Source organism: Labrus bergylta, chromosome 15 (genome assembly GCF_963930695.1).
Source record: "Labrus bergylta chromosome 15, fLabBer1.1, whole genome shotgun sequence".
NCBI classification, from domain to species: Eukaryota; Metazoa; Chordata; class Actinopteri; order Labriformes; family Labridae; genus Labrus; species Labrus bergylta.
Genome location: NC_089209.1, coordinates 27,760,034 through 27,777,533, shown reverse-complemented (window position 1 = coordinate 27,777,533; position 17,500 = coordinate 27,760,034). Strand labels below are relative to the sequence as shown.

The 17,500-nt window shown below is 42.0% G+C and overlaps 1 protein-coding gene across 1 annotated transcript in view; it reads left to right on the top strand.

The window, feature by feature from the left end:
- The window catches only part of ddhd1b (DDHD domain containing 1b), a 23,329-nt gene extending 8,507 nt beyond the window's left edge, over nt 1-14,822 (top strand). The window contains exons 8-13 of the mRNA XM_020656726.3: nt 2,701-2,776; nt 3,409-3,558; nt 4,046-4,110; nt 5,700-5,878; nt 6,798-7,055; nt 7,974-14,822. Coding sequence (XP_020512382.1) covers nt 2,701-2,776; nt 3,409-3,558; nt 4,046-4,110; nt 5,700-5,878; nt 6,798-7,055; nt 7,974-8,158 — 913 coding nt within the window. The 3' untranslated portion in view covers nt 8,159-14,822. The remainder of the gene's footprint in view (nt 1-2,700; nt 2,777-3,408; nt 3,559-4,045; nt 4,111-5,699; nt 5,879-6,797; nt 7,056-7,973) is intronic.
- The last annotated feature ends 2,678 nt before the right edge of the window (nt 14,823-17,500 follow it).

The window sequence follows — 17,500 nt, the reverse complement described above, 5'->3', positions numbered from 1 at the left end:
CTCTGCCATTTGATAACCTTCTGTTTTAGGGGAGCAATCGAATCAAGAGTAACTCTCAGCGAATCCACTGCACTATCAACAAACTGATCTAGTTGAGAGGGACTAATGCTATCATAAGAGTTTCCAACTGGGTTAAAACGCGGTACTGAATCAAAAGCAGCTGAAATACCTTCCTTAAATCTAGCTACAGCACTATCAGATAAACTTCTAGAGAGCAAATTTTTATTAAGCAGAGATAATTCTGGTAGGACAAAGTCGAAAGTAATAAGGAAATGGTCTGATAGAAGAGGATTTTCTAGGAAAACTGTAAGGTTTTGGATTTCAATGCCATAAGCTAAAACAAGATCCAGGGTGTGGTTAAAACGATGAGTAGGTTCATTTACACCCTGGGTGAAACCAATAGAGTCTAATAATGACATGAAAGCTGTACTAAGGCTATCATTATCAACATCCACATGGATATTGAAGTCACCTACAACAATTATTCTATCACTGCTAAGGACTAAATTTGATAAAAATTCTGCAAATTCAGATAGAAATTCAGAATATGGGCCAGGAGGGCGGTAAACTACAACAACGAGAACTGGCTGAAAGGTTCTTGAGACTGGATGTTAAAGACTAAGAACAAGGCTTTCAAAAGAAGAAAAATTCAGCTTTGGTCGAGGGTTAACTAGAAGCCCAGAATTAAAAATAGCCGCTACTCCACCACCTCGTCCGGTGTCTTGAGGTATATGAGTACAAAAATGACTGGGAGGAGTGGATTCATTTAAACTAACATATTCATCTCGACACAGCCAGGTTTCAGTCAAAAAAAGTAAATCAATATGCTGATCTGATATCAGATCATTCACTAAAAGAGATTTGGATGCTAAGGACCTAATGTTCAAAAGTCTGCAGTGAATTTTCTGATTTTTTTGCAAATTCGTATTCGTAGTTTTGATTCTAATGAGATTTTGACGATTTACGCCTTTTTTTTCTACGTTTGGATGACTTATAAAAACGGTTCTGGATCGGGGGACAGACACAGTAGTATAACTACAGTTCGATTCAGAATTACAGCTATAGTGACTGGGAGACAGATCTAAGGGAGGCGCAGAGAAGCATGTAAGACTGCAGCTCTGCCTCCTGGTCTGAACTCTGTCTTGTTGTCAAGGTTTTGGACTAATAACCTCTGCTATGTTTCGAGATAATAGAGCTGCACCGTCCAAAGTGGGATGGATGCCGTCTCTAGCTAGCAGACCAGGTTTTCCCCAAAAAGACTGCCAGTTATCTATGAAGCCCACATTGTGTGCTGGACACCACCTCGACAGCCAGCGGTTGAGTGATGACATGCGGCTACACATGTCATCACTGGTCTGATTTGGGAGGGGTCCAGAGAACACTACGGAGTCCGACATTGTCTTAGCAAAAGTACACACCGACTCCACATTAACCTTAGTAACTTCCGACTGGCGTAGTCGGGAGTCATTAGTGCCGACATGAATTACGATTGTATCAAATCTACCTTTAGTCTTTGTCAGCAACTTTAAATGAGATGCGATGTCACCCGCTCTGGCCCCGGGTATACATCTAACTATGCCCGCTGACTTCGCTAGCTTCACGTTTCAGACTATGGAGTCTCCAATAAAGAAGCCATTGTAAATAAAGCTAACTGCTAAGCTAGGCTAAGAGTAGGTAGCTAAAATAAACAAAACTGTTAGGCAGGTTTGTCGCTAGAGAGAAAGAGTGCTTTTCGATTACTTCTGTTTGTTTGAATGTACAGTGTGTTGGAAACAAGTTGTAAGAAACTAGGCAAAATTAACAATTAAGCTTTTAGCTCTAACGATCAGCACTGAGTAACAGTACAGCAGAGAACAGAACAGGAAATGATGCAATACACTCACCCGTAGTACGTAGCACATTTTATTTATTAATTAACGTATTGCACACAAACGTTTTTCTCAAATATAACTTTTAACAGTTACATTTCACTGATCTTCTGTGGAGCATCAACGCTGATTTTGGGTTGTAGTTACAACATTCAGACTTTCTGAACTGAAATCAGGTGAACATGAATATACAACATTAATATACAAGCAGACAGAAGTATGTCTGACTCCTCTCAAGTAGGTGGCGATATGGCTCCTCTCAGATAGTTACTATCAGACCTTCTTCCTGTTGACCTGTTACGTCACAAACCAACAATTGTTAACCCTAACTTCCACGTTTTCTCTCCATCCCTGTTCTTCAACATGTTGACCTCTTCCAGGTGACTCAGCCTGTCCTGAGTCTCCTCGTCTGCTTCTCTCTTTAACTCTCTCCATGTTCAGACCTTCATCTTGTTTTCTTCTTCTGCACATTTATGCCGTTTGACCTCCAACTTTGGAGCTTGCTCAGAACGTTGAGTCCAGTTTGTGTCTGATGAGGTGTAAACTCTAAATTATGTAGGTGTGTTAGTCCCACTGTGAGACACTTACCTTAGACTCGCATGTTTACGTGATTTAAAAGTCCAGTTATTGTCGCTCCCACAAAATAAATACACTTTTTTTAACATCATTTAAATGATCTTATGGTTACATGGTTGGTAAAGTTTTGGATAACGTTTGAATTTTTTTTTTTAAATTTGTGTTCAGTTCATAACGTATTTATAAAATGTGTTTCCCTTTTTTGAGTAACTCTACTTTAGACTGTATTCACTCTGATCTCTGCTGCCCTCTGCAGGCTGAGGGACCTGGAGGATCAGTTTGAGGGTCTGCAGACGTCCTCCTGCGTCTCTGTTCCAGCTCTGAAGTTTAAGGTAAACTGACTCAGCCCCTCTGTGTGTCCTCCTCCCGGATCCAAACATATGTTGAGATTGGAGCAGAGGATTGATATGATGTTTGTAAGATTGATTCTACATTTACTCTTTAAAGAGATGCAGACTCACAAACACTCACTGGGTTTTATTCTGGTCCACACGTCAGACTCAGACTGGTTCAGACTGTAACATTTAGTGTAGCTTCAGAGACGAGCGAGCAGGGGATCATCACGAGCAAACTGAAGTCAAAGATGTTCTTTTATCAAGTTTAAAATCTGTGCTTTTCCTTAATCCTCATGAGGGGTCCGTGTCATTTATATGTGTGTTGTCTTTCCCCTAAGTCCTCTTTAACAGACCAATGAGCTGCTCTGTAACAGTTTGACATGATAACTGACCAATGAGCAGCTCTGTAACAGAGTGACATGATAACTGACCAATGAGCAGCTCTGTAACAGAGTGACATGATAACTGACCAATGAGCAGCTCTGTAACAGAGTGACATGATAACTGACCAATGAGCAGCTCTGTAACAGAGTGACATGATAACTGACCAATGAGCAGCACTGTAACAGTGTGACATGATAACTGACCAATGAGCGGCTCAGTAACATGTTGTGTTACCTGTGCTGCAGGTGGAGAACTTCTTCTGTATGGGTTCTCCTCTGGCCGTGTTCCTCGCTCTGAGAGGGATCAGACCGGGAAATCATGGCGTGCAAGACCACATCCTGCCTACAACCATCTGCAGACGACTCTTCAACATCTTCCACCCCACAGACCCTGTGGTGAGACACACACTCACATAGAAAAAACACGTGCATTAGTCCATCGTCTGGAGGACGCACAGCGTTTAACCAGCGTCTACCCGGCAACTGGAACAGTGTTCAAAACCTTGCACTTTGAGACCTGTTTTTAAAACCTGTTTGTGTGTTTGTGTGTGTGTGTGTGTGTGTGTGTGCGTGTGTGTGCCTGTGTGTGCGTGTGTGTGTGTGTATGTCTGTATGTGCGTGTGTGTGCCTGTGTGTGCGTGTGTGTGTATGTCTGTATGTGCGTGCGTGTGTGTGTGTGTGTGCCTGTGTGTGCGCGTGTGTGTGTCTGTGTGTGTGTATGTCTGTATGTGCGTGTGTGTGTGTCTGTGTGTGCGTGTGTGTGTGTGTGTCTGTATGTGCGTGTGTGTGTGTCTGTATGTGCGTGCGTGCGTGTGTGTGTGTGTGTGTGTGTGTGCGTGTGTATGTGTGTGTGTGTGTGTGTATGTGTGTGTGTGTGTTTCAGGCGTACAGACTGGAGCCTCTGATCTTAAAGCACTACAGTAACATTGCTCCTGTTCAGATACACTGGTAAGAAAACATTTATTCATCATTGTATTTATTTATAAATGTTTCTTCATTTTTATCAGTGTTTGTTAGTGTTTATTCATAGTTATTCACATACTATCTAACTTTACATGTTGATACTGATCATATGATCATGTTGTATACAGCTGATTGATATTGATATTTCACAGGCTGACATCATCCTCTGACATCAGAGACAGATGATTGCAGTATTCATGTCATTATTCGTGTTAAAAACACGTTGTCATGACGACCCTTCAGGGTTTTTCCTGGCTCAGAATGGGCCTTTGGGGGGGTGACTATACGCGCTGTAGTAAACGTTCGACCCTCGTATTACAGTATAGTCTGTGAGTCTGTATTACCTTTTTTGACAGAAATCTGTGCATTTCCTTTTATTTCTGAACATTTTATAAATAATATTATCATTATGCTTAAGTTACTGAAAATATATATTTTTTATTGCAACAGTGAAACATGGGAGGGGAGGGACTTTGAGGGAGAGGGGTGTAATGAGATTGGAAGAGGGGAGGTCACATCCTCAGTGCATTTCACCCTCTTCCTATGATGGTTGCTCTTTTCCTTTAAATTGTGTTTTCGTTTTACATACACATTTGTTTAAGTACATTTATTTGAGTTAAGGTATTATGTCAAATAATCACAGATTTCAGTCACAGATAATTTGGATCATTTGATCAGATCAGGAAATTGAGAAATAATAAAAATATATTTGCTGGCTATAAGGCAGCGCTGTTTGACCGTCTGTGTGGAGAAGTTCACAGACTACAGCTGGCTGACGTTACGGTCGTCAAGTTACTGATTGTTAATAAAAGCAGACACGGAGGAAGTGAACAGAGAAAAGTTGAACGTGTGTTCCTGACCCGGTCCATCTGGATAGCGGATCAACCGTGTTCCGTTGCACTACAGGTAAACAGGTGCGCGCGGTGGTTGGCGTTCCAGTGTGCGTTTGCAGCCATGTATGTTGGTGTGTCTCGTGTCGGCGTGCCCCCGCGATGACCCGTCTGCAGACAGCAGAGGAGCAGGGACAAGTAGCCGCAGCTACATCATACACGGTTTAGTTTAGTTTTAACAAGACTGTTGGGATAAATTTTTACCGCCCAAGAGCATTACTCTTTGAAATTAACTCGCCAAACAGAAAATCAACCCTCATTTAGCTTGTGGGTGTCAGTGGAGCGTCATGAACCAGTCAAAAGAAACGAACAGTCAATCAGCTGGCTATCCAACGCGAGCGATGTGTAAATGGATGAGAGGAGAGATGACTGCTTGAAGTCAGAGACGTCGTATTTAAGTTTATGTTCTGCTTGTTCAACAGTCGTTTGATGTATTGATATTTTTAACTTACATTCAGAGAGGATTTGATTTGCAATTTGAATCGTCTTTTTTTTCTTTTGGCGCTCGTGATTTTCCTTTGGCGCTGGGTAAAACCTCTTTGGGGGGCGCCAAAGAATTCTCTATGCAGGAAAAACCCTGCCCTTGTATTGGTCCTCACAGTGTGGTGATGTCATAACCAGCTGTGTTTAATGAGAGCGCTTAGAGGGAGTGAGTCAGTGACCTGAGGGCCATGTCGTCTGCAGGTATAACACCACCAGTCCCACTCGGTATGATCAGATCAAACCCACCATGCTCAACCTGCCCAAGGAGACCGCCTCTGTGTCCGACTCTGAGAGCATCCCCAGCCCCTGCACCTCCCCCCCTCAGGCCCGACGCCACTACGGAGAGTCCATCACCAGTTTGGGCAAAGCCAGCATAATGGGTGAGGACATGGGGGGGGGGGGGGGGGGGGGGTGCTTTTAGTACCTGTGATTATAAAGTTATTTCAGAAACAAGAGAACAGAAAAAGAGCTGTGATTGAACTGATACCTGTATAAAGGCGGACAGGACAGGGGGGCAGGGATTCATTCATTGGTCAACTCTTCACCTTGTATCCTATTGGTCAAGGGGTTTTGACAAAGACCTCAGCAAAAATCTGAGAGGAAATGTTTCATGAAGACTGAAGGTGGACAGAGAGAAATCTGTGAGTGTAAGCAGACAGTTTGAGCACCACCAGTCAATCTTGGCACGAGCAGGGATTTTCTGAACGTGTGCCCAGGGTTTGTAGGGTCAGCATTTCAAAATCTGACCGCTGAATCAATCAGTGTTGGCCTCAGATAGAGAGAGAACACAGTGGAATAAATATAGAAATAAAGACTCTGAGAAAAGCCAATCGTTCAGTCACAACAAGCACTCAGTCAGATCAGACCTCAGAGAATCAGGAGCTGCTGGCTCCGCTCATATTGAAGCAAGGCAAGCATCGATACTGAGCACGCTCCAAACAGGTCGATAAAGCTGTGAGCTGCTGACTGCAGGACTGGCACTAATGTTTCTCTATGCATCAGATGGAGAACAGAGACTGCAGCACCAACAGGCCTCACTCAACTAAATACCACCACTCTTTTTCTTTTGACAGATACTTTTTTAGTACAAATCCTCAACATGGCAATCCTCAACAAGACATTTTCAGGTTGCTAATATCAGCTACACTCCTCCCCATCTTTCTGGTCTCTGTGACTCTAAATAGACCATCATTATTAAATAACAACTATCAGAAGCCCCCTGCTGGTTAGAGGCTTCACTTTTAAAAACGAATTGCCTGTGTCCTCTTCTTTATTGATCCCCCCCACCCCACCCCTTAGGTGCTGCGAGTATTGGAAAGGGAATTGGAGGAATCCTGTTTTCACGCTTCTCCCGCTCCAGCGGCCAGGTGGGTGGGGTGGAAGAGGAGCCTTCTGATTGTGAGGGCGGAGCCTCTGAGGTGGAAAACGTGGCAACAGGAGAGGAAGGCGCTGTGATGGCAGAGAGTGAAGTGAAAGACAAACAGCTGGAGGAGGAGAGGACGGAGGTGGAGCCTGCCATGTCCCAGTCCACCTCAGTCGTCATGGACAGCTCCTCATGTGAGTTCCTTTTCCTTTAAGATCTGTCCTGTCCAACCCAACCAGTCCCTTCAACACAACATCCTGACTGTTTGTGAAAGTGTGAGGCTGATAGGTCAGATTTGGTTTAATAGAATACGTGTTCTGCTCTCTGCTAATGAGAACTACCGCTCTGTCAGACTGAAGGATGCAGGAGATAAGGAAAGGTTTTAGGAAGGTGTGTTAGCTGCTGATTGGTTGGAGGTTTGGAGTGATGTGAAATGGTAAGGCTGCCAGGAACAGTGAGAGGATTAGGTAGGATGTGGAAGAATGAGGAATGAGCCTAAGAACAAGGAGATAAATAAAGTCGGTATATCCAGGCAATTGATCCCCAAAACACGGGCAGACATCCAGAGAAATCCAGCTCTGTGTCCTGTATACGGACAGAAGGTAAGCAGCTCTTCAGGTATCGGGGGAGAAGGGGAACAGTGAGGGAGGGATGGGCGACAAGGGGAACAGTGAGGGAGGAGGGAAGCGGTGAGGGAGGGGTGGGGGAGAATAGGAACACTGAGGGAGGGGTCAGGGAGGAGGGGAACACTGAGGGAGGGGTGAGGGAGACGGGGAACACTGCTGGAGGGATGGGGCAAAGGGGATCACTGAGGGAGGCGTCGGGAAGGAGGGGAACACTGAGGGAGGGGTGAGGGAGAAGGGGAACAGTGAAGGAGGGATGGGGAGAAGGGGAACAGTGAGGGAGGAGGGAAGCAGCGAGGGAGGGGTGGGGGAGAATAGGAAGACTGAGGGAGGGGTCGGGGGAGGTACCCTGAAGGAGTTAGTTTTGGTCTGAGAGACTGGTGCTCACCAGTAAAGTTACATATTCCACCTTAAAGACTTACAATGAGCATATCAAAGAGAGTCAGAGCTATTTTCTATTCACACTGATCTGTGATTTCTCTGTTCCAGTGGAGCTGGAGAGACGCATCGACTTTGAGCTGAGGGAGGGAATGGTGGAGAGCCGCTATTGGTCAGCAGTGACCTCACACACAGCCTATTGGTGCTCCTACGATGTAGCTCTGTTCCTGCTCACCTTCATGTACAGACCACAGGAACATCCTGAACCTGCACAGGACAGCCCAGACACCTTGTAAGAACGAGAGACTCATCAGAGCAAGAAGAGACAAGACAACAACATCACAACAACAAGAGACACGTCACAAACACAACAAGAGACACGTTATAACAACAAGAGACACGTCACAACAACAACAACAACAAGAGACACGTTATAACAACAACAAGAGACAAGTCACAACAACAACAACAACAACAAGAGACACGTTATAACAACAACAAGAGACAAGTCACAACAACAACAACGACAAGAGACACGTTATAACAACAAGAGACACGTCACAACAACAACAACAACAACAACAACAACAAGAGACACGTTATAACAACAACAAGAGACAAGTCACAACAACAACAACAACAACAACAAGAGACACATTATAACAACAACAAGAGACAAGTCACAACAACAACAACGACAAGAGACACGTTATAACAACAAGAGACAAGTCACAACAACAACAAGAGACAATTCAATTCAATTCAATTCAATTTATTTTGTATAGCGTCAACTCATAACAAGTGTTATCTCAAGACACTTTACAGAAAGCAGGTAAAATACCTTACTCTTTGTCTGTTAACATTACAAAAGAGCAGGTACAAAAAGACCTTACTCATTTTTATGTTACAAAAAGCAGGTAAAAGACCTTACTTATCAAGTCACAACAAGAGACACGTTATAACAACAACAAGAGACAAGTCACAACAACAACGAGAGACACGTCACAACAACAACAAGAGACACGTTATAACAACAACAAGAGACACGTTATAACAACAACAAGAGACACGTCACAACAACAGAGATACGTTATAACAACAAGAGACAAGTCACAACAAGAGACACGTCACAACAACAACAGACACGTTATAACAACAACAGGAGACACGTCACAACAACAGAGATACGTTATAACAACAAGAGACAAGTCACAACAAGAGACAAGTCACAACAACGAGAGACACGTCACAACAACAACAAGAGACAAGTCACAACAACAACGAGAGACACGTCACAACAACAACAAGAGACACGTCACAACAACAGAGATACGTTATAACAACAAGAGACAAGTCACAACAAGAGACATGTCACAACAACAACAGACACGTTATAACAACAAGAGACAAGTCACAACAACAACAAGAGACAAGTCACAACAACAACAAGAGACATGTTATAACAACAAGAGACAAGTCACAACAACAACAAGAGACAAGTCACAACAACAAGAGACACGTTATAACAACAACAAGAGACAAGTCACAACAACAACGAGAGACACGTCACAACAACAACAAGAGACACGTCACAACAACAACGAGAGACACGTCACAACAACAACGAGAGACACGTCACAACAACAACAAGAGACACGTCACAACAACAGAGATACGTTATAACAACAAGAGACAAGTCACAACAAGAGACACGTCACAACAGACACGTTATAACAACAACAGGAGACACGTTATAACAACAAGAGACAAGTCACAACAAGAGACAAGTCACAACAACAACGAGAGACACGTCACAACAACAACAACAACAAGAGACAAGTCACAACAACAACGAGAGACACGTCACAACAACAACAAGAGACACGTCACAACAACAGAGATACGTTATAACAACAAGAGACAAGTCACAACAAGAGACACGTCACAACAACAACAGACACGTTATAACAACAAGAGACAAGTCACAACAACAACAAGAGACAAGTCACAACAACAACAAGAGACAAGTCACAACAACAACAAGAGACACGTTATAACAACAAGAGACAAGTCACAACAACAACAAGAGACAAGTCACAACAACAACAAGAGACACGTTATAACAACAACAAGAGACAAGTCACAACAACAACGAGACACACGTCACAACAACAACAAGAGACACGTCACAACAACAGAGATACGTTATAACAACAACAAGAGACACGTTATAACAACAACAGACAAGTCACAACAACAACAAGAGACACGTTATAACAACAACAGACAAGTCACAACAACAACAAGAGACAAGTCACAACAAGAGACACGTCACAACAACAACAGACACATTATAACAACAACAAGAGACACGTTATAACAACAACAGACAAGTCACAACAACAACAAGAGACAAGTCACAACAACAACAAGAGACACGTTATAACAACAACAAGAGACAAGTCACAACAACAAGAGACACGTCACAACAACAACAAGAGACACGTTATTACATCAAGAGACACTCTGGCTCTGTCGGTCGGTCTGTCGGTTCATTCCATCCACCTGCTGAGTGACACATTATAACAACAACAAGAGACATGTCACAACAACAACAAGAGACACGTTATAACAACAACAGGAGACAAGTCACAACAACAACGAGAGACACGTCACAACAACAACAAGAGACAAGTCACAACAACAACAAGAGACACGTTATAACAACAACAAGAGACAAGTCACAACAACAACAAGAGACACGTTATAACAACAACAGGAGACAAGTCACAACAACAACGAGAGACACGTCACAACAACAACAAGAGACAAGTCACAACAACAACAAGAGACACGTTATAACAACAACAGGAGACAAGTCACAACAACAACGAGAGACACGTCACAACAACAACAAGAGACATGTCACAACAACAACAAGAGACACGTTATAACAACAACAGGAGACAAGTCACAACAACAACGAGAGACACGTCACAACAACAACAAGAGACAAGTCACAACAACAACAAGAGACACGTTATAACAACAAGAGACACGTTATAACAACAAAAGACAAGTCACAACAACAAAAAGAGACATGTTATAACAACAAGAGACATGTCACAACAACAACAAGAGACACGTTATAACAACAACAAGAGACAAGTCACAACAACAAGAGACACGTCACAACAACAACAAGAGACACGTTATTACAACAAGAGACACGTTATAACAACAACAAGAGACATGTCACAACAACAACAAGAGACACGTTATAACAACAACAGGAGACAAGTCACAACAACAACGAGAGACACGTCACAACAACAACAAGAGACAAGTCACAACAACAACAAGAGACACGTTATAACAACAAGAGACACGTTATAACAACAAAAGACAAGTCACAACAACAAAAAGAGACATGTTATAACAACAAGAGACATGTCACAACAACAACAAGAGACACGTTATAACAACAACAAGAGACAAGTCACAACAACAAGAGACACGTCACAACAACAACAAGAGACACGTTATTACAACAAGAGACACGTTATAACAACAACAAGAGACATGTCACAACAACAACAAGAGACACGTTATAACAACAACAGGAGACAAGTCACAACAACAACGAGAGACACGTCACAACAACAACAAGAGACAAGTCACAACAACAACAAGAGACACGTTATAACAACAAGAGACACGTTATAACAACAAAAGACAAGTCACAACAACAAAAAGAGACATGTTATAACAACAAGAGACATGTCACAACAACAACAAGAGACACGTTATAACAACAACAAGAGACAAGTCACAACAACAAGAGACACGTCACAACAACAACAAGAGACACGTTATTACAACAAGAGACACGTTATAACAACAACAAGAGACATGTCACAACAACAACAAGAGACACGTTATAACAAGAGACAAGTCACAACAACAACAAGAGACAAGTCACAACAAGAGACAAGTCACAACAACAAAAAGAGACATGTTATAACAACAAGAGACAAGTCACAACAACAAGAGACATGTCACAACAACAACAAGAGACACGTTATAACAACAACAAGAGACAAGTCACAACAACAAGAGACATGTCACAACAACAACAAGAGACACGTTATTACAACAAGAGACACGTTATAACAACAACAAGAGACAAGTCACAACAACAACAAGAGACACGTTATAACAACAACAAGAGACAAGTCACAACAAGAGACAAGTCACAACAACAACAAGAGACAAGAGACACGTTATAACAACAAGAGACAAGTCACAACAACAACTAGCGACAAGTCACAACAACAAGAGACACGTTATAACAACAAGAGACAAGTCACAACAACAACAAGAGACACGTTATAACAACAACAGGAGACAAGTCACAACAACAACGAGAGACACGTCACAACAACAACAAGAGACAAGTCACAACAACAACAAGAGACACGTTATAACAACAACAAGAGACAAGTCACAACAACAACAAGAGACACGTTATAACAACAACAGGAGACAAGTCACAACAACAACGAGAGACACGTCACAACAACAACAAGAGACAAGTCACAACAACAACAAGAGACACGTTATAACAACAACAGGAGACAAGTCACAACAACAACGAGAGACACGTCACAACAACAACAAGAGACATGTCACAACAACAACAAGAGACACGTTATAACAACAACAGGAGACAAGTCACAACAACAACGAGAGACACGTCACAACAACAACAAGAGACAAGTCACAACAACAACAAGAGACACGTTATAACAACAAGAGACACGTTATAACAACAAAAGACAAGTCACAACAACAAAAAGAGACATGTTATAACAACAAGAGACATGTCACAACAACAACAAGAGACACGTTATAACAACAACAAGAGACAAGTCACAACAACAAGAGACACGTCACAACAACAACAAGAGACACGTTATTACAACAAGAGACACGTTATAACAACAACAAGAGACATGTCACAACAACAACAAGAGACACGTTATAACAACAACAGGAGACAAGTCACAACAACAACGAGAGACACGTCACAACAACAACAAGAGACAAGTCACAACAACAACAAGAGACACGTTATAACAACAAGAGACACGTTATAACAACAAAAGACAAGTCACAACAACAAAAAGAGACATGTTATAACAACAAGAGACATGTCACAACAACAACAAGAGACACGTTATAACAACAACAAGAGACAAGTCACAACAACAAGAGACACGTCACAACAACAACAAGAGACACGTTATTACAACAAGAGACACGTTATAACAACAACAAGAGACATGTCACAACAACAACAAGAGACACGTTATAACAACAACAGGAGACAAGTCACAACAACAACGAGAGACACGTCACAACAACAACAAGAGACAAGTCACAACAACAACAAGAGACACGTTATAACAACAAGAGACACGTTATAACAACAAAAGACAAGTCACAACAACAAAAAGAGACATGTTATAACAACAAGAGACATGTCACAACAACAACAAGAGACACGTTATAACAACAACAAGAGACAAGTCACAACAACAAGAGACACGTCACAACAACAACAAGAGACACGTTATTACAACAAGAGACACGTTATAACAACAACAAGAGACATGTCACAACAACAACAAGAGACACGTTATAACAAGAGACAAGTCACAACAACAACAAGAGACAAGTCACAACAAGAGACAAGTCACAACAACAAAAAGAGACATGTTATAACAACAAGAGACAAGTCACAACAACAAGAGACATGTCACAACAACAACAAGAGACACGTTATAACAACAACAAGAGACAAGTCACAACAACAACATTTTAACGCACAACAACAACATTTTAACGCTCAGGGCGCTAAACACTGAAAATGCTATGCCGAATGAACATGCTAAAAACTCTTAACAGGCTGATGTGCACTGGTTTGTAAAGAAATAGTGTAAATGGACACTAAACTTACTACACAAACGAGGTAGCATTGTTAGCTTTAAGACGCCTGCAGCTATGATCCTGTGATTAAACCACTCCATGTAGGACGAGAGTAACGATCACAGAGACAGATCACTCCATGTAGGACGAGAGGAACGATCACAGAGAGGAATGATCACAGAGACAGATCACTCCATGTAGGACGAGAGGAACGATCACAGAGAGGAATGATCACAGAGACAGATCACTCCATGTAGGACGAGAAGAATGATCACAGAGACAGATCGCACCATGTAGGACGAGAGGAACGATCACTCCTTTACTTTTGTTTGTCATATCATGGTGCTTACATCGTCTGGACATTCAGAGGATTTAAAAGAGGCTTAAAGGGACTGATGTTGTTTCAGCTCTCTGCAGGACGATGGTCTGATGTTGTCTGCTCATCATGAAGCACTTAATCAACATCTGCACTTTGTGCTGAGTCATGAAACGCAGTCCGTCCTGTCAGGACAGTCGGAGTGTGTAGAGTTGTGTGAATGTGTGAGTCTGTGTGAGTCAGGTCAAGTCTGAGAATTCTTTTTTTTTTTTTAATATTTCTTTGATAATCAGAAATCAGGAATTAAAGCCACTCAAGACCGTGTTCTCTCTGAAGAAGAGTTCAAGTGTGTGTCCCCTTTGTCTGTATGACTTAGACACACACACACACGGAGTGATCTTAATGTGTGCAGAAAGAACAAACACATCTCTTGTGACGGCTCACTTTAATAGAGACCTCTCTCTCTTTGTTCTGATAAAACATCTGTAAAGAAAAAAAACAGTTTGTAAGAAATGTTTTCTTATTTTCAAATTTTTTGTCCAAATGAAAATTGGGCTGATTATCTGTTGTGTTTTTTTTATTCCTTTAATGATCTCTGTCAGGATGTAAAAACAGTTTGTTTTTAAATAAAAAATATACCGGCCTACAGTAAATATTCAATGCTTTCTTTGAATAATTATGTGATCTCTCACAGGCTTTTGTGTCTGAATAATCTCTGTTTTTTTATACAGAAGAATCAGTTAACACTTACTGAGGTTCCCTTTAAACTGTGAGCTCCAGGATTCACTTTTTTTGTCATGGCTCTGTCGGTCGGTCTGTCGGTTCATTCCATCCACCTGCTGAGACCTGCACACCTGCTCTCCATCAACTCAGCAGCATATACACCCCGGCTCTTCATCCACTCATCACCAGATCTGTGTCATCTCAGCCCTGAACTCGTCCTGCTTCCTCTACCTCCATCCCAGTCGTGTTACCCAGAAGGTAACACGACTCATCTCCCACCGAGACTGTAGAGCTTTGTTCATGGCTAAAGGGCCTTTCAGATAGGACGCGGTGTGCGCTGAGCTCGCCGCGTAGTATGGCGCAGAGCAAAAGGGGAGAGCGCACTTGAGCAAAAGCGTGCGTTGCTAGGTGACTGAAACAATAGTCAGGAAAACAGCTCGGGAAAGTAGCTCCTGCCACAGCACTGTGTAGGCCTATGTGTCCACTATTCTGCTGCTGTTTTAAACACACCTGGTACGCCAAAACTGTTGGAAATATCTTTACAAACAAGAGCTTTCTTGATGATGTCCCAGTAGGTCTTTAAACTAGAGCTCAGCAAAGTGAAACACCGTTTGTTGTGATCTGAGCTAACCACCTATTGGACGTGCAAGACCCTGTGCTGCTCTCAACTCTGCGGTGAGGAGATGAGCTCTTACAACACAATGGGCAATGAATGGGCTTGACAGTGGTGCACAGTGTCCATGGCGTCCTATCTGAAAGGCCCTTGATTCAGTTTCACCCCGATTTATCGTCCATGCTCCAGGAAGATCAAGCCTCAGTATGCCTCTGAGGGGCCATCCACCATTCTGCATCATGCTTGGTAGCTGCAGTGACTTGGGAAATTGAGTCCCTGGTCAGAGAGGCTCAACTCAATCCACCAGGTAATGGCCCTAATAATCGTCTCTTTGTGCCAGCCTCTGTCGGTTTACAGGTTCCACAGTGGCCACACACTCCATGTTCCACTTGACTTTGTTTCAGGACTTTCACCATCACAAGGAAATACAGTTATACCATTAAACCATTGTGGACAGGTTTTCAAAGCAGTCCATTCTGTACCTATACCTAAACTAGCTATTTTATTTGAATCTGCTGACCTTCTGATGACTCATGTGTTCCACCTCCATCGTAACCCAAGAGACATAGTGTCAGACAGAAGACCTAAGTTTATCTCCCAGGTTTGGAGAGCTTTCTGTCAGGCCATAGGGGCCCCAATGAGTCTCTTTTCTGGTTACCATTCACAGACTCACGGGCATACAGAGCGGGTTAACCAGACCTGGACACAGCTTTCCGTTGTGTAATCAACTCAGCAGTATATAAACCCTGACTCTCCAAACACTCATTACCTGATCATTGAGTCAGCTACTAAAATGTGTTCTGCTACTTCTGCTGTGATTCTCATCCTGTCTTCTTTTGCTTCAGGATCACTACTCACCCACCTGCCTTCCTGCTCAGCCATCTCCCCATTCCCTCTATAACCCACTGTAATACATTAATCTATCTCTGTCTCCCATATCCGTCAATTAACCTCATTACATTCAACACCTCTGACTCTGTGTTCTGCTTCTGGATCCTTATTCACCTGTTCTAACAGTTTTTTAAGATTTCATTGACAGGACTCTATACACGTCACCTTATTTTGTCTCTCTGTGACAAATATGCACCGTGTGTGTTCTGGATAGATTACATAGTGATAATGTCTATATTATTATTATATTATACAACAAGCAGCAACCTCCTGTGTTCGAAAATGAAGCAAATACAGAAGTTCTCGAGTGTCCACTTGAGGCTGGCTGCAGAGGTGAGTCAATCCCCATATAGCCCCGTATTAAAATGTCAATTCTTACAGCAGAAATAAACATGAGTACAGCCTGGTACCATAAACCAATCGGAGTACTTCAAGTCTTTATCAGCACACAACGTACCGGGGGATAATTAAAACTCATCTGTTTTGATTTTATTTTACATGTCATTTATCAGACGCTTTTATCCAAAGTGATGAACATCTGAGAGTAAGAACAACACAAGAGAGAAAATAGAATAGAATAGAAATAAATAGAATAGAATTACTTTATTGATCCCAAACTGGGAAATTGTGGTGTTACAGCAGCAGGTTATCCAACACACAATATGAGTAAAAAACACAATGTTAGCAATCTAAACACAATATAATATTAACTACAAAGTGAATAAGTACTAAAAAATATCAAAACTAAGAATGTGAATATATACAACCAGGATTTAACTAAGCATTACTAGTCTTAAATAGGAAGATTAAATATGGAAGATTAAATGTAAAAAACAGAGTAGTAAATGGACAGTATTGACATAAGTTAAAGTGCATGAGTGTAGACATATTATAAGCAGAAACTATACAATATAACGGCGAGTAGACAGCCAAATGAAGTGAACATGAGTGCAGGGATAATTTGTAAATTTAACTTGTGCAGAACAGATTACAGTATGGAGAGACAGATAATATCATGATGACAGTTCTCTGCTCGCATGAGGTGAGCTGTTGTACAGAGTTATGGTCTTCGGTAAGAAAGATTTCTTGTATCTGTCCTTGTGA